General features: G+C 40.2%; 2 protein-coding genes across 2 annotated transcripts in view; both read right to left on the bottom strand.

The window, feature by feature from the left end:
* Nucleotides 1-5,186: 5,186 nt before the first annotated feature.
* On the bottom strand, nucleotides 5,187-7,937 carry LOC129349024 (chondroitin sulfate synthase 1-like). Its single transcript, XM_055010990.1, has one exon. It carries the CDS (start codon nucleotides 7,926-7,928, stop codon nucleotides 6,285-6,287), a length of 1,644 nt encoding a protein of 547 aa, XP_054866965.1. The 5' UTR covers nucleotides 7,929-7,937; the 3' UTR covers nucleotides 5,187-6,284.
* A 1,905-nt stretch (nucleotides 7,938-9,842) lies between these two features.
* The window catches only part of chsy1 (chondroitin sulfate synthase 1), a 45,444-nt gene continuing 30,486 nt past the window's right edge, over nucleotides 9,843-24,800 (bottom strand). Inside the window, exon 3 of the mRNA XM_023262383.3 lies at nucleotides 9,843-11,625. Within this exon, the coding sequence (XP_023118151.1) occupies nucleotides 10,033-11,625 (1,593 nt within the window). The 3' untranslated portion in view covers nucleotides 9,843-10,032. The remainder of the gene's footprint in view (nucleotides 11,626-24,800) is intronic.

Below are 24,800 nucleotides of genomic sequence, written 5' to 3'. Positions count from 1 at the left end.
AAACTGCACTTTAACATCAATGAATGACACTGAAGTTTAATCGCTACATAAATGAGACTGAGTCTGGATGTGCTGCTCTTTCATTAACTCCTAAGTTTAGGGAAAGTTCAAACAAAAGAGGACAGTTTAGATAAGACTTGAGAATGAGCTTATTTTGAACAAACATCTCAGACTTTCTGAGCTTCAGCACCTCTAGCAAGATATTTTAACAACAAGCAACTCAAGAGATCCAGAAGTTGCAGAGAGTTAGCTTTAGCTGAGCCAAAGAACATGTGGGACGCTAACCGAGCAAACATTTCAGACTTTTCTCTGTGAATTCAGAGAAATAATTTACTATTTAATGACAAAGCTACATATCTTAACTCAGTCTCATTAAAACAGACTCTAATTCAGTGTCATCCATCCATATTAAAGTGCAGTTACCCAAAATGTTTGTTGCATGAGCTCCAACAAAACCTGTCCAGGTAGAAGGCCACTTTGACAAACAGGAAGTGAACGATTCCAAGCAGATTTATAGAAGGGGGAACCGGACTGTACTAAGTGTGGTCGAGTATAGAGGGGTGTTTTGTGGGTTTTTAAGGCTGATAATGATTATTAGTTAGACATTTGGAGTAGATATTCATTTGCAGTAAATGAAAGTATTTAAAATCTTGGAGTTAAACTTTGAAGAACACAAACTCTAACAGAAAACTTTGGTGATACGTTTTTGTTTTGTTTACAGATGTTAAGTTAAAGGAGTTTTATTCGTTACGTATAACCAATCAGATCACTCCAGAAGACAGAGCGACCACAGGTAGATAAAGGTTCAGAGCCAAAGTAGCGCCATTTTTAAATTTATTTATTACCGTAAATCAGTAAAAATAAAATACTGATAATCAGTAAATCAGTCAGCCCACAATTACTACAATTCTACAATGTATGTCTCTTTCCTTTGACTTGTTATTTGTACAATATAGGATGTATATGATGGCGTTTTCTTTTTCATACCAAAGGCTATACTATGATGTTTTCTAAGAGACATACGATGCTACTCTGTGTGTTCTGGCTCTGGGCTGCTGCACTCCTCCTCTGTTGTTTTCCGGATTGTACTCAGCTGCATGCCTTCGTCCACCAGGCCTCCGTTGACTCGTCCCGCCTGCCGTCTCTGGAGCTGAAGCTGGATTGGAACAAACCAAAGTACAGTCCAATCACGATGCCAGCTGCCTCTCAAAAGGCTCCTTCATCTGGCAGGTGGCAGCACTTCTTCTGAGGGGAAGCTGAGCTGGCCCGGCAGAACTTTGGAGATGTGTTCCAGTGGTTGGTGGATGTGTAGGGAGATAGAGAGGGACCTCTGAATTGTTCACAAAGCAAAACAGGGAACCCATTAGTAGTTTTAGTTTAGGATGCTACTGCGGTGTGTTTTTGGGTTTTAAGAGGTGGACAGGAAGAGTTTTTTTTCGTATTGATTATCTTTTACTTTGTTCCTGGTTGGAATGCCCATCAATGTCAACATGAAGTTCACTTTTAGTTCTGTTGATTTATTTTTATTTTACTAACACCCATTTGTTTTTAACCCCCTCACATGTTTTGTTGTTGTAAACTTACTCTTTCAAATAAATTCTCATCTAACCCTCTGGAAACCAGCGTTTGGACTGTTTTTGTGTTGCTCCTCACCTACTGACAGCTGTGGACTAAAGGTTATACTGTGACGTTTTTAGAGCGACATGCTATACTATGATGTTTGTTGGGCGACACAATATACTATAAGCTTTTTTAATTGACATATTACTGTGACATTTTTTTTGTTTTAGTTTTTCTTGTTTGTTTCTTGTTCGAACAGTTTTAATAGTTACTACACTTTTACTTGTGCAATGAAATTATTATTCTATGGCATTTTTTAGACGACATATTATACTCTGATGTTTTCTTGAATTACATACTATTTTGACAATATACTGCACTATGACATTTTTTGAACCACATATCATACATGACAATTTTAGGCAACATCCTTTCATTTTGTGCTTTTTGAACCACATAATAATCTATGTTTTTTTTTCTTGCCAACATGCTGTACTATGAACTACAGGCCATACTATGTTATTCTTGAGTAAAGCATACTATACTTTGACATTTTCTGAACTACATCCTATACTATGGCGTTATACACAGAGTGCTTTGGTTACATGTTGATTTATAATCTAGATTTTTTTCTGTTTTGTTTTTTGACAGGATTACCACAGACCTGACTGTGAACACCGTTGACACCCACCTCAGGGAGATGCTGCCTAAGATCTCAAGGCTGCTTGGTCGTGGTCTTTCTGGCACGTACTCTTCCAAGATGAGCCGGGAAGTTTAACACTGATGGAATGACACCAGGTCTAAGCCGACAAACTTCCAATTCCTCCTCAACCCATAGTCTCTGGGAAACCTACATGGAGTAAAAAAAAGTAGACAGAGAAGTAATTAAGTCTGTACACAACATATTAAAAAGAAATCATGCTAATAAATTAAGTACAAAGAACCGAATTCGCCAATATACTGGAGAACAGAGCTATTTAATTTGATAAGTATAACCTTGTTTAGTAACATTTCAATTATTTGAGAGCAGTCCTAAAGAACTGCCTGTAATCCCAATCATAAAATGGGTTTGGAGGAAGAACATAGATGGTAATCTGGATATACATGAGTTAGGCTTTATAACTACTACTGGTAGTATTGGTGGTAGTAATAGCAATGTGACTACTACTAGTAGTAGTGGTAGTACACTACTGCTGCTGATACTGGCACTGCTACTACAACTTGTAATACTATTACAAATGCTGATACTACTTCTACGACTCTAACAGCTGTTTATACTAGTACTGCTGCTTGTACTTTTAGTATTACTACTACTGCTTGTACAACTATACTACAGCTACTATTAATCGTCTGGTATTTGGTTGTCAAGCTGCTAGCTCGCCTTAGCATTTTGCTAGTGGCTAACTAGTTAGCTCTCATAGACTGGAAGCTCTCAACAAGATTTCATAATGAAAAAAGAGCCAAAAACTATTCTTACCTATGAAAAGTCATTCCAAGTTTCCTTGTCTCAATCGTACGATGCAGTGTGTAATTGTATGCAGCACAGTGAGCCGGCATACTTGTTTCCGTTTTCACACCATCTACATCAACGGAATGCACTGAAACTTTGCCCCCACTAGCTTAGCCTCGCCTTAGCACGCAGCTCAAAGAGGCGTGTCCTATCTACTCATTCATATCTATGAGAACAATGGTGGCTGCACATAAGGACGCCTGACGTTGATTAGCTGCGTAAATACCATTATATACAGTCTATGGTAAATACGTATGTGAATCGCATCATTGGCTGCAGCAGCCAGTCACCGGTCACTCACTGACTCACACTGAAAAATAGCACAGAATAAATTGTTACGTGTTTATTTTATTTACAATTTAGGTTGGATATTTTTTTTTTTTTTTTTTTTGTGCGCAGCGCAGATTTTCTGTGCGTGGAGACCGTGTCAGCAGTGCGCAATTGCGCAGTTTAGAGGGAACAGTGACCAAACCTGAATAATCATAAATACAAACCATCACCTGAGACTCCTTTTTAAACTGCTCTTCCCAAGTTCAAGAATGAACACGCTCAAGAATGAAGCTCCGCACATCCTCCACCCTGGTACAGACAACACACCACTTAGTACACTACAGTCTATAGACTACACTGAGCAGTAAAACCTTGACTGTAGTTCCTCGCAATTTAATGTATTATAGTAGTCCTCTAATAAATACAATGCTGTCTCTGTGAAACATTAGCATTACTGGGGACACTTATATGTGAATTTAATATGTTTGCTCCTCAATAAGGTAGACAGAACATCAGAATTTTTTTTCCTAAAACCTGGTTTAGGTGGTTTAATGTTAAATAAGTACTTCCCATGCTCCTCTCTGTGTTGCTTGAGGAACTGGCTAATTAGAAACAATAACTACATAAATGTGTCAATTTCCCTGGCATCTAATAGAAAGCATTTAATAATAAAGGTTATTACAGCCACTAGCTATTTAACTTCTACCCCGTTTTCATCAAACTGTTCTTTACATGTTCTGTCATTTCCAAATTATACAACACAATGACACTAGCTACTGCAATTGGCATGTTTGTAGTGATAAGAAAGGGCAATGCTGTCATGAAATGATGTTTATCCCATCTCTCACATGCACAATCACAGAGTCAATTGTACATGAAAGGCATGTCACCCAGATGATAGAAGATCATCTGGGTGAAATTATCTGTCATAATTAACTCCAGTTATTGTGGCTGTAGATCATTATGTCTATGGGTAAACAAATAACTAAACTCATAAACCAATTCAATTAAAAGTGACAGGAATGACTTTGGTCTCTAACATATTTATCATACATGATCATAGTCACAGTCACTTTACTTTGGAGGCCTTTTACATTGACGCTACAGTGGCTTTCTGACAGGGGTCCAACTAGAAGAGCAGGTCTGATCTCACACTCATCAAAAGCAACAATCATCTTTTGTGTGCAACTTTAGATTGCTGCTTTTTGTTTTGTTATGAAAACACATTCAACTGAAACACTTATAGGTTTCCATTCAGCTCTTCAAACTTTCCTTCACAATATTATTGTTTTATTTCATTGCACTATCTTCTTGAATTCTTTCCATTGACTGATTATGAATGCCAACACAGACCCCAAGGTTGGATTGCTAATAAGGACAAGCGGACATTGTCTGGGCTCTGAACATCCCCGATTCACAATGTTACTTTTGCAGGTAAACTATGTTGTTGTTTGGCATTAAGTACAATTTAAATGTGAAATGGTTTATATTTCTGCATTTCACTTGATGTTTTTACTGGGATCATTATTCTGGCTCATGATAACTGAGAATACCACAGAAAGAGTAAAGAGTAAACAAACTAATTTGGCAGTACAGCAATTCACCCTGGTTAAGTAAAAAAAGTCATCTATTCATACTGTAATGCTGAAACTGGCTCATTAACCACATGGAGGACTCAATCTGAGGAGCACAACATGCAGTTCTTGTGAGGAAATGCTTTCTCACACTGTCCTCCCTGAGGAAACGCTCTGCAATCAAACTTGTATCACAGGAGCAGACAATGTGAACTTACACATTATGGCACAGCAGTGAATTAGCACTAAAGCCACACCTCTGTAGACAGGAATGAGCCACAAAACTTTTTATTTCAACATAAAAGGAAGTGATTTATAAAAAGAAAGCAATGTGTGACTTCAACTGGCCAAACAGAGCACTGCTCTAATTACAACCGACTTGCAAAAAGGCCAGACTGGCTCCCTCTTCAGTCACGGAAAACATCAGGGATTATACAGCCAGTTTCATGTTTGTGCCTGCCGCACACACAAATGCACGCACGCGCACACACACACATACACACGCACGCACACACACCACGATGCCTAAAGCAGACTGTGCAAAACTCTTTGGTGTTAATGAGTTTAAGAAAGAGGAACATGAAAAAACACTATCCCACAACTGACATGGTTATACAATCTTTCCAATATACATATTTCAACAGTCAGAGAGTAGAAAACAGCCTGCAAATTCAATAAATTAGACAGCAAATAATGAATTGCAGATATCAAATCCAGCAGTTGGGTTCACAGAAATTAATAATATAGAAAATATAAAGAAGAAAAACAGTAACAGTGTTAACTCATATTACCAAAATCATAAAATTAAATGGAAAAGAAACCACTGTAAATCAAAGGAATACAATGAAATGGCCCTTAGTGATTACTGACATTGCTGTGATTTGAGTTTTCATTCATGAAGTGTTGCTCAGAATCAGTCTTTTGTAAACACTCACAATCAGGAGTTGAATGTTGTTTTGAGCACTGATGGTCTTACAGTACATTTACATCAGTCTACCCCCCAGGACGGCAGGACTGTGACTAAGGTACACAATAACTTATGTGGCCCCTTTTTCAACATTTAACAGGCATAAGGAGCCTTGGACCCCTATTGTAATCAGGCTCACACAAGAACATTGGTCAATATTTCTTTTATCACAAATCATAACATGTACTTCCATACGAGAGCCCAGACTGTATCTATGACTTGTTCATTATTTTTATTATGGCATTTCTGTGTATTTTCTTTTTAAAAAGACATTTTCAAAAAATATCCATGTAAAGTCTTTTCAGTAAAAAATAAATTAAGTAGCGAAAACAACACGAAGAGGAGGAAGTGAGCACAAAACATGTCCGGGTTCAGTCTATGACAGTCTATAGCTCAGTTTTTCTCACACTGTCCTAACTGAGCCATTACTGCTAGCCAGCCTCCTGAAGCTAAGGTCGTTCTTCTCTAGCCAGAGTTCGGCCAGCTGCTGGGTGGAGCCATGTGACGAGGCTTTGGAGCCCAGGCACATCTTATACTGCTTTGCCTCGAGGTTGGGGTCGCATATGACCGGGTGGTGGACATGCACTATCCCTGTGTCTGTGCTTCTAAACAACTTAATCCCTGACTGGACAAACTTATTATAAAGGTCCACATCCTCTAATCCCCACCCTTGTATGGAGGTATCAAAGCCTCCAGCTCGAATCAGGTCTCCTTTGTACACGCAGACAATCCCAAAGCCGTAGTTCCTCCACAGGCCTGTCTTGGAGGTGAAGACGTAGTGGTTGTTGCTAGGGACCTTCCCAGCATACACTACTTTGGGATCATACTGGCTGAAGATGATGGGGAAGTAGCTCTGCTCCCCCAGTGCAGCATTGGTCCGACATCGCTTGAGGAAGTCACTGGAGAAGAGCAGATCTACGTCACAGTAGAAGAGCAGTGAATCATTAGAGAAGTGCAAAGAACCCACTTCCAAAGCCACAGCCCTGGAAAAAGAACCAGCAACAGGCTTGATCTCGATCTCAGCCCGGGGATACTTCATGTGATACTCCCTCATCAACTCCACCTGTCTGACCCGTTCCGTGTTGTTTTCTGTGCTGAAGAGCAGGATCAGCAGTTTGACATTCTGGTTGGGGATCAGACAAACTCTTTCAAAGTTAGCCATGAAGCGCACAAATATGTCATAGCGCCCCGACAGAGGGACCAAGATGTTGACTTTCTTATCTTTTGGTTCCCTCTGGTCCTGTCCAGAGGTGGTCAGCTTGAAGGGCACCAGCATCTTGAGGGAGTTGGACAGAAATGAGAGAGAATCTGACTCCTTGTTGATGTGACTGGCCAGACCTCTGGCATCTATCTCATCCTCCTCTCTGAACTGGATTTGGCTGAAAGTCTGCTGCAGGTAGGCATGCCTCCTCACTGGGACTGTCATGGTCTTTCCTTTGTGCTTCTTGTACAACAGCAGCAGATCCAGCACATATTCTGCCCCATGTAATGGATTGACCCTCCGGTAGCCATACTGGATTTCTTTGAAATCAATGACTCGGCCCCGTGTCTTGGCATTGGCATTAATCATCTCCATCACCTGCATGATGATGTCATCAAGGGCCTGCCTTTGAGAGGAGTCCATCCCACGACGGGGTGGTTGACTGTCAGATGATGAGAACAGGTACCTCCCTGTCAGGAATTCCCACTCCAGAACTTCCTCTCGCTGATGTGGGTGGAAACGCATAAATGAAGGAGGCATGCCAAGCTGCAGGTCCTCTCGGCTTGGCTCAGCTGCTCCATAGCGCCCCATCTGAACGATCTCCCGGTGGAGCTGAATGGTTCGGTGGCGCAAGTCTGCAATCTTCCGGCTGAGCATGTAGCTGTGTAAGCGATACTGGTAGGGAGGGTTCTTGTTGGGGTGGAGGGTGATGGCTCGGTGGATCTTGCTGCTATGAAGATCTCGTATGTAGCCCTTTTTATTTGGTTCATAGTTCTCATAGAAGAGCTGCTGCATCTGTGGAGACAGGACATAAATTGCTGTTAGTGCTACTGAGGCCATGTACATTTAGAAGACATTCAGAAGACTAGCAGGTCATTATTACATGTCTGTACTCAAATACAAAAATGTCCGTTTTGTTTATCTATATATACACACAATTAGCTATGACATGACAAATGAAAGTAAACAACACACACAAAAAAAAAGTTTCTGTTCCTGGCTATTTTCTTTTTTTTTTTTTTTTTCTTTTTTTTTTTCTTTTTTTGTCTGCATTTGTTCTCATTGTTTAACTCCACAAAAGGGGAGTCAACATTATATGAGATTGATGCATATTTTAGTCTTGCAACCAAATATTTTAATATTTAGTGCATGTGTGTGACCATCACCGGCCCTCCCTGAAAGCTAAGCAGACCTTCTTTATTAGAATTCCCTGTTATAAGCCAGGGAGGGCAGTGCTACACCTCAGTGATGTGTGGGGGAAACAAAGACTGGACAGGACGAACAGGACGAACAGGATGAACAGGGATAGAAAATAACAGGCGTTGCTATTGCAATTAAAGATTGTAAGGTGGTGTGTTATGCCCAACTACTAACTGTCCATCAATAGAAAAAAAAATAAAAATTTGAAAAAAGAAAAGAAAACCAAACCAACACAAAAGAAAAAGAGATTCAATAATAAATGAACAAACGGTACTGAGCACCATAATTGTGTGTGTCTTGATAGTATAGAATAGAATAGAATAGGCCAGAAGAGAATGCTAGTGCGAGAGAGAATGAGTTTAGGGTAGAGACTGGAGAGATTCTCAGCACATTCTGGCGGGACCCATCATTTGCTGAAATGGGACTCGGCAGTAGCTGGGGAGACCTGATCAAACATGCAAGTGTGAAGAACCCCGAAGCCCAGAACAGCAATCACGGCAAGGCAGGGCCAAGCCAACAGGGCACCCCTCCCCCCAGGCAGTAGGAGCCACAGGGCGGCACCCCCAGAGAGCCACCGGGGCCACCGTGAACGACGAGGACCCAGAGAACAAGAGGGAGCAGCTACCGACACCCCCAGCGCGCCCAGACCGACCCAGGCGGCCCGGGGCACGAGGACCCACCCGCCACCCAAACCCCAACCCCGCCCACCCCAGCCCCCACCGAACCCCTGCACACACACATGCGCACGCGCACACGCGCACGCGCACACACACACACACACACACACACACACACACACACACACACACACACACACACACACACACACACACACACACACACACACACACACACACACACACACACACACACACACACACCCACACACACACACACCATGATGCCTAAAGCGGACTGTGCAAAACTCTTTGGTGTTAATGAGTTTAAGAAAGAGGAACATGAAAAAACACTATCCCACAACTGACATGGTTATACAATCTTTCCAATATACATATTTCAACAGTCAGAGAGTAGAAAACAGCCTGCAAATTCAATAAATTAGACAGCAAATAATGAATTGCAGATATCAAATCCAGCAGTTGGGTTCACAGAAATTAATAATATAGAAAATATAAAGAAGAAAAACAGTAACAGTGTTAACTCATATTACCAAAATCATAAAATTAAATGGAAAAGAAACCACTGTAAATCAAAGGAATACAATGAAATGGCCCTTAGTGATTACTGACATTGCTGTGATTTGAGTTTTCATTCATGAAGTGTTGCTCAGAATCAGTCTTTTGTAAACACTCACAATCAGGAGTTGAATGTTGTTTTGAGCACTGATGGTCTTACAGTACATTTACATCAGTCTACCCCCCAGGACGGCAGGACTGTGACTAAGGTACACAATAATTTATGTGGCCCCTTTTTCAACATTTAACAGGCATAAGGAGCCTTGGACCCCTATTGTAATCAGGCTCACACAAGAACATTGGTCAATATTTCTTTTATCACAAATCATAACGTGTACTTCCATACGAGAGCCCAGACTGTATCTATGACTTGTTCATTATTTTTATTATGGCATTTCTGTGTATTTTCTTTTTAAAAAGACATTTTCAAAAAATATCCATGTAAAGTCTTTTCAGTAAAAAATAAATTAAGTAGCGAAAACAACACGAAGAGGAGGAAGTGAGCACAAAACATGTCCGGGTTCAGTCTATGACAGTCTATAGCTCAGTTTTTCTCACACTGTCCTAACTGAGCCATTACTGCTAGCCAGCCTCCTGAAGCTAAGGTCGTTCTTCTCTAGCCAGAGTTCGGCCAGCTGCTGGGTGGAGCCATGTGACGAGGCTTTGGAGCCCAGGCACATCTTATACTGCTTTGCCTCGAGGTTGGGGTCGCATATGACCGGGTGGTGGACATGCACTATCCCTGTGTCTGTGCTTCTAAACAACTTAATCCCTGACTGGACAAACTTATTATAAAGGTCCACATCCTCTAATCCCCACCCTTGTATGGAGGTATCAAAGCCTCCAGCTCGAATCAGGTCTCCTTTGTACACGCAGACAATCCCAAAGCCGTAGTTCCTCCACAGGCCTGTCTTGGAGGTGAAGACGTAGTGGTTGTTGCTAGGGACCTTCCCAGCATACACTACTTTGGGATCATACTGGCTGAAGATGATGGGGAAGTAGCTCTGCTCCCCCAGTGCAGCATTGGTCCGACATCGCTTGAGGAAGTCACTGGAGAAGAGCAGATCTACGTCACAGTAGAAGAGCAGTGAATCATTAGAGAAGTGCAAGGAACCCACTTCCAAAGCCACAGCCCTGGAAAAAGAACCAGCAACAGGCTTGATCTCGATCTCAGCCCGGGGATACTTCATGTGATACTCCCTCATCAACTCCACCTGTCTGACCCGTTCCGTGTTGTTTTCTGTGCTGAAGAGCAGGATCAGCAGTTTGACATTCTGGTTGGGGATCAGACAAACTCTTTCAAAGTTAGCCATGAAGCGCACAAATATGTCATAGCGCCCCGACAGAGGGACCAAGATGTTGACTTTCTTATCTTTTGGTTCCCTCTGGTCCTGTCCAGAGGTGGTCAGCTTGAAGGGCACCAGCATCTTGAGGGAGTTGGACAGAAATGAGAGAGAATCTGACTCCTTGTTGATGTGACTGGCCAGACCTCTGGCATCTATCTCATCCTCCTCTCTGAACTGGATTTGGCTGAAAGTCTGCTGCAGGTAGGCATGCCTCCTCACTGGGACTGTCATGGTCTTTCCTTTGTGCTTCTTGTACAACAGCAGCAGATCCAGCACATATTCTGCCCCATGTAATGGATTGACCCTCCGGTAGCCATACTGGATTTCTTTGAAATCAATGACTCGGCCCCGTGTCTTGGCATTGGCATTAATCATCTCCATCACCTGCATGATGATGTCATCAAGGGCCTGCCTTTGAGAGGAGTCCATCCCACGGCGGGGTGGTTGACTGTCAGATGATGAGAACAGGTACCTCCCTGTCAGGAATTCCCACTCCAGAACTTCCTCTCGCTGATGTGGGTGGAAACGCATAAATGAAGGAGGCATGCCAAGCTGCAGGTCCTCTCGGCTTGGCTCAGCTGCTCCATAGCGCCCCATCTGAACGATCTCCCGGTGGAGCTGAATGGTTCGGTGGCGCAAGTCTGCAATCTTCCGGCTGAGCATGTAGCTGTGTAAGCGATACTGGTAGGGAGGGTTCTTGTTGGGGTGGAGGGTGATGGCTCGGTGGATCTTGCTGCTATGAAGATCTCGTATGTAGCCCTTTTTATTTGGTTCATAGTTCTCATAGAAGAGCTGCTGCATCTGTGGAGACAGGACATAAATTGCTGTTAGTGCTACTGAGGCCATGTACATTTAGAAGACATTCAGAAGACTAGCAGGTCATTATTACATGTCTGTACTCAAATACAAAAATGTCCGTTTTGTTTATCTATATATACACACAATTAGCTATGACATGACAAATGAAAGTAAACAACACACACAAAAAAAAAGTTTCTGTTCCTGGCTATTTTCAGACCCATAATGTTGCAAGAACAGAAGCATGGTGCTGTAAGTACTAGTCTGTTGAGCTACAGGGCTTCCCTAAGACTTCTGTAAAGTATTTTCTACAAGCTACATGAAATAGATCTCCTTGAAAGTAGCTTGGAAAGCAATGCTGTTTTACAGTCCACTCTTTATTTAAAGATTATCAACACCAAAATGCTCAAATATCAGTAGCCAATATATTATTGGCATGTAAGTCAAAACAACTGGCCAGTGTTCAAATTAGACATTTTTCATCAACAACTGAGGACAGAGGCTGTATTTTAATCAAGTTGGCGGCAATGCTAGTTATCCACAAGTGCAAAAAATCATGCTAGTACTAATAATTTATCAAACAGCTGTCACGTAAACAGAGCATCAACTTGCAGAAATGTGACCACTTTAAGTCTACAGTCAAATCCCCTAAACTACCATTGCTTACATTACTACAGAATTAGGGTTTAAGTTCATGTAAACACATTGAACGTAGACAATTATTCTCTTGTTTTCTGCTGAGGAAAACTCCATATTAAGGATCCCAAGGAGTGTGTTATACTCCACTCCTATCAAAACCAATAGTTTTTTGGAGGTCGGGGGATTTTGCCTTCCTGCAAAACTATGCAGGAGGGCAGAGAGGAAGTGGAAGACGGGCAAATTTATCATTTCTCTTGTCTGAAAGATCCAATGTTCTCCTATCAATGTAAATCTAGAGAACCAAGAAACACTTATTTTTCTAGGCAATAGCGACACATGTAACAATCACACAATCCTCTTTGAAACCATACTGTGAATGGTCCCCTGCTCAGACAGACACCTGAACAGAGATGTGATAAAATTCAAAACTACTTTATTAACAAAATAGCAGGGACCTATTTTGGGTCCCCTCTCATTCACTGTCTACATGGTACCACTGGGAAAATCCTGCGCAGACATGGCATCGACTTCCATTGTTATACGGACGACACCTAACTGTAGATCCTGTTAAGGTCTGGGTGGTAACTGGTGTTTCATATTATGTCACGTCTGGCAGAAAAACAAAAAAAATTGATGTCAAGCTACTTTCTGCAGCTGCATAGCCCCAAATTGGAAGTCATTATTATTACTTTTCTCTATCCTGGGTATCTAATGTATGAAAAAAGGCCAGCAATATACAGATTGTTTTTGACTCAGGGATGTATTCTGACAATCAGTCCTGCCTTGCACAGCCTAGGCAGCTAACCTTGATCAAGTCATTCCTTTCTCCTGCAAACTTGAAAAAATGGGTTATCCATGCTTTTATCTCTTCTAGACTGGATGATTGAAATGCATCTTGTTGTGGCATCTGCGAATAAAACATGCAAAGACTGCAGCTGTTGCAAAACCCTGTTGCTCGATGTATGGTTCCTAACTCTCGACTGTCATTAATGGTGACAGAGCCTTTGATATTTAGGCCCCACAAGGCTTTGCTCCAGAAAAGGTGTTGTAGGGCCATAGGCAGGCAAACCTAAATCTCTTCTTAAAATTCACTTTTAGAGTATTTTCGTTTCTTAACTGATTGTATTTATTGTAGCTACTTTGTCTTATTTATATTACATGTTTAGGATCCTATTTACGTAAATAGTTTTTACTATTTGACATTTGTGTTTATAAGATAAGATAGTCCTTTATTTCTCCCCACGCCAGGGGAAATTCACATTGTTACAGCAGCTTATGTAGCAATAAACATATTCTGAAGTAAGCACTTCAGAAAGTGTTATGTAAATATTACATACAATTATTACTACAAGTGAGTGAGTATTTCTTGCAGCCTTGCTGGTTCCTCAAATCACAGGGGCCTGAAAGGGTAAACACTGGGCAGCTGTTCTTGAACCGCCAACAATACCTCAACCCTGTTAAAGAAATCAGGCTTCGTGACGTTGTCATCCAAAGACCGTATTATCAGAATAGCTTCAATGAAACAAAAATCAAACCAAAAAAAAGCAATGAATTTAAGAGGACAGCTCTGCAATACAGCTTCAATCCTGATCCCCAAGGAGGTGTTTAACTGGGAATAAGATGGGTCAGGCCTAAACTTACTAAAACATACAACTGCAGAAAGTAAATGAGTAAATCTTTGCTTTTCGATGGCTGAAGGGATTGCCTTCATATCTAAAAGCAGACTTTCCTTGTGGACATAAATTTATATTTATTAGAGAAAATCTAAGGATTGTGTAATATTGCAGGCTGCCCTGACTTTGATATAAATGTGATCAAGGGACACCTATATCCCTATGTAGACATGAGAGTCATTAAATTGCAATCAGAAAAAAGGGTGCGTCTAGATATAGATGTCACATTTCATAGTTCAATATTACTTGATTGGCATGAATATGAGGTTAACAATACTGCTGAAGCATCAAGGATGGTGTAAATACCCCCCCAAAAGATTTTGTGGATGAAGAATCTCAATAAGATGATAAAAAGTACAAGAGAATGGCATAAAAAAAAGAAAAAGTGAATAAATGTTGCATGTGTGCATGGGCATGTCATAGAAAATCTCAAAATAACTGTGATATTAAGAGATGTTTTAATTATCAACTTGTGACAGTCGCATTTCCCACCGTCATTTATGTATTTTGTCAAAAATAGGCTTTCAGCTACTGACAAGGTGTACAACAAACTGAAAAGATTTCCCAATACACCAAAGTACTTTTCCAAGTTAGTTCAGTTGATTGTGATGCTGAATGAGAGCTCTGTGCTGGCTCAGACTGTATCCAGCAGGGTAATACCAATGGTCATCAGCTGACAGCCAACAGGTCAGGATGTTTTTCTGTCTCTCTCCTGCGGCTTCACAATCATAGCACCTTTCCTAATTATATGACCTCACTCTTGCAACTTATGGCTCATTAGTGCAATTTCATCACAGTTATTAACCTTACAACATCCCCTCCTTGTGACCTTTATTTCAAGTGCAGCTGTTATGGAGAGTGTCTTAAAGCTGAGGATATCAGGAATAGCTGCATATTGTGCATATCTACATACTTAACTCATGCGATATTTTGCGATTTTTATAAAAGTGGTCCAGATCTGATGATTTAAATGGTTCTACTTGTGCCCATGTTCCACCTCTCCATTAAGTTTAATGACATAGTTTTTCCTTTTCTTGGATTTAAGTTAGCATGTACAGTCATGTGCAAAAGTATATACACATTTGTAAAGACCACACATATCATGACAGTTGTGAGTTTACAATGACTCGTATAACTTATCCTTTTTTTTTTTTAATGACAGAATGAATTCAACATATGCACTGTTGTCACAAAAAACAACCCTGCATTTAGATTCGAAGATTTATTACAGGTCTTCTGGAAATATGACAAAATCTGCTGGGTCAACAATATACATAGAGCAATTCTAATATTTGGCTAAAAGTCCTTTGGCCATTTTCACCTCAATTAGGCACTTTTAGTAGCATGGCTGCTGTTTTGCTGGGGATTAATCTGAGGTACAATAAGAAATGCCTGCCTCTGAGCGGGCCATGCAAATCTAATTGGAAGCGGCATAATGCGCCTGTAATTGGATCTTTTGTAACAGAGGTGGTATGTCGAAACCAATTTTCCAACTCAGGATAAAGTTTCTAACACTGAAGACAACTCCATAACAGGTATGGCATAAATGTGTGTGACACATTTATGCCATACCTTGGTTGCTGGTACCAACAACATCATGACATCAGATAACTTTATCAGTATTAGGAATTGAACATATGAATGGTTAGCAAGTGTACAATCCACAGAGAGCTTTTGATTTAGTCTATCAACTTGAGCTCTACACTTAAGTAGTCTTTATTACGTCAAATGAACACTCATGTTCATCTTTTCCAAACTGCTCTTCCCGAATATAACATCAGTGTAAGTAAGCATACTGTTCTTAGGGAGAAATGCCCACAGGGCAAGTGCTGACATGTTCCTATCAGTGCCACAGAGGCATCTGAGTTATGCAAATCACAATCACTTTTTCTGTAATGAGAGCAATAACCCACAGCAGTGTACTGTTTATGTCTTTTAACTGCTGTTTTATTGTTTCCTTAAAGTTACTTCTGCTGTCATGGCTCACTACCAACTATTTAAAAACATGATGTAAATTAAAGTTCAAAAAGGAAAACATTTATTATTTATTGACAGAATATAAAATCAGTGGCCAGTTATTTTTTAAGCAATTTTCTCTACTCTGCAGTCTACTAGTCTATATGATTCAACACTTTGGCAGGGACAGGGAAACTGAGTAATACTTCACTGTATTCAGAAAACTCCCGTCCCTCACCCTCCTAGTCCCTCCCTCCCTCTACCTCTTCTATCCCTCTCAACTCAATGGCCAGCGGCAGATGGGTCCCCCATATGAGCTGGGTTCTGCTCAAGGTTTCTTCCTGTTAAAAGGGTATTTTTCTTGCAACTGTCGCCTTAGAGCTTGCTCTGGGGGTTCAGGTTTATGGGTTCTGTAAAGCATCGAGACAGTTTTTTTTTTTTTTTTTAGGTTTTTTTTGGCCCTTTGTTGGCTTTATTAGACAGGTTAGTAGAGAGGCAGACAGGAAAGCAGGGAGATGAATGGGGAGAGGACCTGCAGCAAAGGCTGTGGACTGGAATCAAACCCAGGCCGCTGCGTTGGGGACTATAGCCACTGTTTATTGGTCGCCCGCTCAACCAGTTGAGCTACCTGGGCAACCGACAATCTGAATTATAATTGGCACTATATAAAAAAAAAATTGAATTGAAAACTATGTTAGACTGTCTCCATTACAACACAAATTTTTGACTACAAAGAGATTTTAGAGCACTTCATGCTTCAATACGCTGACAACCTTTCTGAAGATGTCGGTTTCCTTTTCCAGCAGGACTTTGCACTGGACACCAAGCTACCATTACTACTAAATGGTTTGCTGATCATGATATTACTGTGCTTGATTAACCAGAAAACACACCTGACCTGAACCCCATAGAACCCACTATGGGATATCGTAACGAGGAAGATGAGAAACACTCGACCCAAAAAACATACGAGCTGAAGGTCGTTATCAAAGCAACCTGGACTTCAATAACACCAGAAGAGCCACAGGCTGATCTCCTCCATGCCACAGTGCACTGATGCAGTAATTCGAGATAGAGGAACCCCAGTATTGAGTATACACTCAATGTTGGGGTTCCTAACAGCAATTAACATACTCTTCAGAAGTTAAGAAGGAAATATTTTTATAATCTGACATACTTGTTTTCTGATTTTCTCATAGCTATAATCCATAATCATCCAAATTAAAACAAAAAGGCTTGAAATGTTTCACTTTATATATAATGAATATAGAATGTATTACAGTTTCACTTTCTTTAAATAACTAATGGAAAAAATTACCTTTTTCAAAATATGTTTTTGAGCACAAGTAAATGTAACACATGAAGTATTGTGTATACCAGTCCCATGTCAGAGATGTCTGTGCAACGTATCTTCTGTGGCACAAAAGATATATCATGTCAGATTAATCAAAAGGGAAAAATTCATGGACCATTTTTTTTCTTTGTTATTTTTTTCAGTTTCAGTTTTAATCATAAATCAGAGTTTGATTAATCTTCCATTCAGATTTTATGTATTACACTTCCCAAGAAGACCATCACCATGATATGTGCCATTATCACCGCATATCTTCTTAATCAAGCATGGTGAAAGCACTAATAAAGGAGGAATGTGAACAGGCTCTGGTTTGTGTGTCATCTGAAGATTGGATAGAACTGGGTGACAGGGAGGAGAAAAGGCCCCTTGTTCCCTTCAACCAGCCCCTCTTTCCAGATGTCTTCTTCAGCACAGGTTCCCAGGGAAAGACAGGGGATATGCATTGTTACTCAAACTCAATTACAAGACCAACTTAAGGCCACATGAATAACAACTAGAACTCCAACGATAAAGTCTGATCTCTGGCATCATGCTAAAATGCAGAAATGCTATTTTTTCTCAAATTCTGCCTTGATGATGTTTGCTATGATTTCCTAGGCCAAGGGAAAATTACAAAAAACACAATTTATTAAAATTAACACTTTGCATCGCTTCTGCATCATTGACACTTCCCACCTCCTCGATACAACAGTGAATATACATTTGTTTGCTGTACTCAGCATTATTCACATTACATTTGAGCATTTTTAAGACAACAACATATGTTTTTTGCTACTCTTTCATATATCATCACATAAAATCAGAGTTACAAAATCATCATCTTTCCCAAATGGCACCTGTTTAGAGAGAGGTTCTTATCCGAGCCTCTTTCTCTCCACTTTCCAGTGTAGAGTGACACTGAGTGTCTATGTTGTATACATAGAAATTTGCTTTGTAATCTATTTACCCCAACATCCTACGTTGGAGAAGACAACATAACCACAATGACCTTCCACAAGGCAAAAGCTGAAGAAGGCACTTGCTTCACTTCCATGAAGATGAAGCTGCACTTCAACAGATAAACTCAGTTTGACATTTTATATCTCCTACTTGAGTAGCCAGAGTTCACAGAATATGTTACAAGCAGGTGACTGCACAGAAGTCCTAGTCAGCTACAAGTCAGCAAAATGACAAATAAAATAAAATAAAATAAACACCAGAGATCTGCTATTACTCCTAAGACTGCTACCAGATGCACATGTACAGCATATTACCTGTGCACATTCTTGGCTTCTTTGCTTTTATCCCATCCTTCGATCTCAATCTGACAAAACACATCTCTTTGCATCTATTGAACAACCAGTTATCACTTTTATCCTGCACTGTGTAGTCTATAAATAAAAGACAATTTCAATTCATTACACCATGGGTCTGTTTTTGTTGTTCTGTTCATGATTTCTGTTTATTTATGCCAGCATTGCAAACAGCGTACTTCCTGAGATATGAGAATATGGTGACTTCGCTGTAAAGAAGTGTTTGCCGCGAAGCGTTTTGCACATCTTGCTCTCAACTTTTCCTACTGCAGTTGGTAAAGTTGAGAGCAAGATGTACTGTGGCAAATGACAGTTTGGGTAATTATTTTACTGCTCACCTTTAACTCTAACTTTGTACTACTAATACTGAGGGAACAAAAAATAAAAAATGACTCAAGTTGTAATAACCTAGAAGTATCCCTTAATACACACCATTTAGAGGTTTCTGTTTCCTTTGACTAACATTTAAATACTACCCTGTTCCAAAAAAAAAACAAAAAACAAAAACAATCAGGGCCCATGTTAATGTGTACCCAATCGAATCAAGAAATTGAGACAATTACTGCAACATGGTGATTGTTCAGGGGGAAGGGTCGGTTCAGTGGCAGTATAACTGATGGAGACATTGGCAAGACATTTTATGCACAAGGCCTAAATGCTGAAAGAAGCCAGCCACTTTCATCATGCCGCTGAAAACTGTTCTCATCAATCACAAACAACAGAAATAAAACAGAAACTCAAAAGGCGAACCCACTTTAATCTTGTACGTAAGAAACTAGTCATATATTTAGTTATGACTCTCTGTGTTTGTCTCCTTAAGGACAAATACAGAGTCCTTGCAGGCGTGGTCACTGGCTTTGTAAGCAAGCTCTTTGCTATGAACTGGGTTCTTCAGGCTGACCTTGAATTTATTACTCCGTGCAAACATTTATGTGGACTTAAATGACGAGCAAAAACAGTACAAGTTGGTATGGTGAAAGTAAGAGGATGGATGCCTGGCCTTTCAGAGAGCCTGTCTTTTGTTCAGAGGCAGTGCATTGTGGTGTAATATTGAGGACTCATGGCTGAAGCACAGGTGTGAAGCCACTAGGATGTGCATATCTTAGACTCTATTGTCTCTTCCTTTGCCTTCGTTCATCCTTCCTCCAAAACTAGGAATCCAGAGAGAGGACGGGCCAGAATCATTGCAGGTTTTTCGAAAATGATCTCGTCTTCTGAGACTGAGTCAAATATTCATTTAACCTCATAACCAGGAATTCAGTATGATTACTTGTAACGCAATGCATGTAATAGTTAAAAGTACCAACAGTTCACCTTATCCCAAGGAAGTGGCTAAAACACTGCAGTTACACACTTGAGTCCCTTGTTATTCTAAGAAGAAGGCAACAGATGACTGCTTGACTGCCATCTGTCTGCCTGCAGAGGGGACCATGGGTGGATCCACAGCTCTGCGACATCAAGGCCAAGGCTTAAATTAAAACCTTCCAGAAAAGTGAAAGAAAAAAAGCTACCCAATATTGGTCATTTTTTTCCTCTTTTTTTTTTTTTTTTTTAAAGTCATTGAACGTAATTATAGCCGTGTGGTGGGTAGCAGCATACTTGCGGAGTCGTGGTGGTCCCAGAAGCTACAATTTAGTGAGTGCCGCCCAAGGAAGCTGGATGAACAGGAACTAGGTTGTGGGTGTAAGAAAGCTTGGAGTCAACTCTTTCAACACAAAAATCAGCAATTGAAAGTGAGTGTGTTGATGCAAGCCTATAATCTGCACATCAGTCCCTGCCCTAAACAATCCCTCCAATGCAAAAGCAAATTTCTCTTTGAAGTCCACTTTTCTTACGATGCCATATGTACAGTTCAGTGTGTGTAAATGAGGTGAGGAAGACAAGTAATGAAGGAAGCATTTCTTGATTACATCTGTGATTGAGGTTTGGTTAAGTTTAGGAAACTACAAACACTTGGTCAAAGTTGAGGAAATATTATGGAGACTAGCATTGTGAAGCGTGACGTAAACTGTAAAAGTCATATAACAGGTTTGATGCCATAAGGTCACACTACTTTGTTTGCTTCTTCACACAGCTATTAAAAGTTGATTGTCACAGACATGCACACATACTATATGTCATGATGAAGACAGAATCATTTTATCCAACTATCCCATGATAATTACAGAGAGCTACTGACATCAAATACAAATCCTGTTGGAGAATATCAACAACAATTTTAACGACTTTCTTAACCCTTTTCAGTGCTTATATACAGTATTATCACATTCATGTACTAAATTCTTCTTCTGACTGGCCAGTACAGTATTCTTTCTGTAATCATCACCTGAGATGAGTACAGTACATAAGTTAATAAGTAATATTAAAAAATAGAATAAAAAGTGTATTCGTTTTCATGAGATTTGTGAAATGTAAACATTTCCCTATCCTTCAGTGTGCTGCATAGCTGCTTTCTTTTGCAAGCAAAAAATCTGCAAAACTACAAAGCGTCCATGTGAAGAGAAGATCCTTCTCCTTACTTGCCTTAAAGAGCTCGTCCAGCCTTTTCTTCTGGTACTTGTTTACACTACCATGTAACATTTGCATAGCACCTGCCTAGCGGTTCCTTTGGCCACATCCTCAACTCACAAGGGCTGCTTCAGCTGCAGCTATGTTTCTTCACCTATGCTCAGAGATCTGAGGTGATTGTATGTGATCATTTCCTCATTTTTGCAGGGACAGCTGACTGATCAGAGTATACTAAGCTTTTCGGGTAGGTGTCTTTAAAGGAGCTAAAACCAAGCATTTCAGACAAAGGATGACAAGAGGTTCTGCAGCAATCACAAAGAAAACGTGTTTTTTGAACATCCGAGCATATAAACATATGGATCCCAAAGATAGAAGCTTATAGATGTGCATAATACAGGTTCTTTATGCATACTTCGTCTCAAGGTTACAGAAACTGTTGTATTGTGTATTGAATGCTGTATTGATTCAAAATATTTGACATGCATATTGTAATACAACAGTCTAATATCACAGTTTATTAAACAGCTATCCTGCCAACAGCTTTAGGAAGACTACTGCCTAGTAACCTCACTTCAAATCAATGGTGACTGGTTAATTTTGGCTCTCTCCTCTCCTCCTCTGATCAGCTCAGTTGAGCTGTTCTCATACATGTAGCCACAATGAGGCCAGCATGGTCTGCATAGTATTTTCATTCTCAGAAGGGAGCCACACGCCCAAAAAAAAGTCAAGAACTACTGTGCTAAGACCACATCACAGTGCCTGGTATCTGTCAAAAACAGGCAATTAACGCAGTGGTCTCAAAAATTTTTTCAGTTTATTTAGTATATATTTAACATGGTCAGATTGCCTTTGCACTATTAACCCAGATATCTACAGAAAGACAAGAGAAGTTGAGGATCTGATAATGCACTAGATCCATCAATATCAACGACAGCATCCACATCAGGAAAACCAAGCAGCATGGCTTTGGAAGGCTGGGAGTCTCACATTCATTCATCATTAGTTTTTATTCTACCACAGTGTATATATACGTAGTAAAGACAAACCCCATATCCTTACTTGCTCTCCCAGAGCAAGAGCAGTGAGTTTCACATTCCTAATGTATTTGGAATAAACAGGTGAAACTGGTTTTGTTAGTGTAAGCAATAAAAACAACCTAAACAGACAACAGAGAGCAGAGCTTCTCACAGAAGCCTTCGCTTGCTCAAGAAAAGGATGAAGGAAAGAGAGCATGTCCTTGAACTATGTACACTACAACATAGAAATCAGTGGTTATCACCAAGATTGGCTACAACTTTAATATAAATTCACAGCAAGAAGGTTCTGGGTTTAAATCTGCTGGCTAGGGTCCGTCTGTGTGGAATTTGGATGGTCTCCCTGTGCCTGCATGGGTTTTCATCTGAGTGCTCCAGCTTCCTTCCATAGTTCCTTCCTAATTTGACCTGTCTGGGGTATTTAATACCCCGCCTGTTGTTCATTGTCAGCTGGAACCGGCTCCAGCCCCCTGCAACCTTCTGATAGTTAAAGCAGATATAGCTAATGCAAGGATGAATGAATAAGTTTGTCTTTTAACCAAATGTTTAACAAGACTTTCTGCTGTAAAATAGACATTTCCCATAATATTCACTGCTCCTAAGACTGTGGATGATGTGCTTTCACACAAATATATATGTTCACAATACCATTACTCTCACCCTCTCATCCATGGATGAATAAGAGGCAGAAGTACTGATAATGAAGAGGACAGAATGCCTTAAAAACTGCAGAGTAGTGAGGAGGAGCAGGCTCTTGAGTTCCAGGAGTGTTGGGGAATTCAGCTGTGGAGTTGAAGCATGTATACAATCATCAGTCCCATTCCCAAACCCTGTAGCCTGCCCAGGAGGGGATGGTGGGAGTGGGGTCCTAATTACAACCCTGTACCTGTTTGATCCCACTGACAGCATAGACACTCAACCCTCAAGTAAACAAGGCAACATCTGTATGCTGATGGTTATTGCTCAGCATCCAGATGTCACATGCAGCTGGCCTGGCAAATTATCTGAGTTCACTACAGATTCCTCCAAGCAACCTTGCGACGACAACTGGCTGCTGACAGTGAAGGGAAATATGGATGGCCATTTTCAGAATATATCACCCAGTCTGAATCTGGAGGCAAGTAGTTGTTTTCAGCAAATCAGAGGAAATCTGTTTTTTAAAAGCCCCCTCTAATGAAAATCCAGTTGTTACCTTGGTAACATGTTCATGGGGTGTCTTTTTTCAATTCTCTTTTTATTGAAAGAAATTAGATTTTTCCAACATCTGAAAATTAGACAGATATACACAAACTATATACATCCAGAGAGTAGATGTAAAAAGCAACAACAACATTTACAGCAGCTCATTATTGCCTTGACATACAGAATTTCAAAGAATCAATAAATAAATAAATGATAAATAAAACACAACAAAAATGTCCTTCAGTTAAATTAGATTTTGAGTCCATATTGATGCAGTCATCCCATCAAAACCAGGTCTCAAAGGCCTCACATATCTCATACATCCCTCCCAGCGCTGCACAAAGGCATCCACCTTCAGGTTTACAGTCAAGGTTATGCTTTCCATCCTATAAATTCCCATGGTTATGTCTATCCAGTTATTTGCTGTCAGTTCTTCTTGTGTCAACCATTGTTTTGTTATTGCTTTTTTCCCCTGCAGCTAGTAATATATTGAGTAAGTATCTATTTAAGTTTTTGACCTCTGCAGAAATGTATCCCAAATATACGGTTTTAAAATCAAATGTTTGATAAGGATTAAGAATCATTTCTATGGCTTTATGTATTTCTTTCCAATAATCGGGAATTTTTGGGCATTCCCAGAATATGTGGAAATGATGTGCACAATTCCTCCAGCACTGTGAATTCCCATTTGTATAGTGTGCCTTATGGCTATGAGACGTAGTAATTTTTTAGGGATCGCAGACCCCAGCCGCAATTTTCCTTTGGCAACTGTAGTGTTCTATATCGTATACGAGGTCTTTTTCTCTGTCATATCAACCTTGAAATCATCTTATCCCATTCAGTAAGATTATTTTGGGTGATTGTAACTGGGAGGATTTGAAAAAGATATAGAAATCTAGGCAAGATATTGATTTTTATTGTTTCTATTCTTGAGCTTAAACTTGAGCAGGGGATGAGGCTCCGTCTCGACAGAGTTTCTTTGATTTTATGGTGTAGAGAGTTATAATTTTTTTCAAACATTTTTGACGAGTCTTTAGTGAGAGTTACGCCTCGGTATGTAAAGGAGTCTGTTCTCCATTTCAATGGGTAAGCTTGCCTTAGCGTATCTGATGGATTAAAGTTGAAGAAAAGAGTTTCCATTTTATTTGTACTTAATTTGTATCCCGACAATGAGCCGATGTTTCTAAGGGAATCATTTCTGGTAGGGAAATTTCAGGAGTTTTTAGATATAAAAGTACGTCGTCCGCGTAGCATGCTATTTTGTGTTCCTTACCATTAATTTCAATGCCCTTTATTTTTCTGTTTTGTCTTATGTGTTAGGCTAGTGGTTCTAGAAATAGGAGGGGGGACCAGGCACAGCCTTGTCTTATTCCCCTCTCCAGAGTTAGTGATTCGGTTGAGTGACCATTAATTCTAATTGGTGCCGTGGGGGTTGTTGTAAATTGCTTTTATGCTATTAACACCTAATTTATTGAAACCAAATTTGTCGAGCACTTCGTAGAGATATTGCCAGCTGACCGAATCGAACGCTTTTTCCGCA

Source organism: Amphiprion ocellaris, chromosome 1, assembly GCF_022539595.1.
Source record: "Amphiprion ocellaris isolate individual 3 ecotype Okinawa chromosome 1, ASM2253959v1, whole genome shotgun sequence".
Taxonomy (NCBI): domain Eukaryota; kingdom Metazoa; phylum Chordata; class Actinopteri; family Pomacentridae; genus Amphiprion; species Amphiprion ocellaris.
Note: the sequence above shows the minus strand (reverse complement) of the source record. Positions and strands in the feature narration are given on the sequence as shown.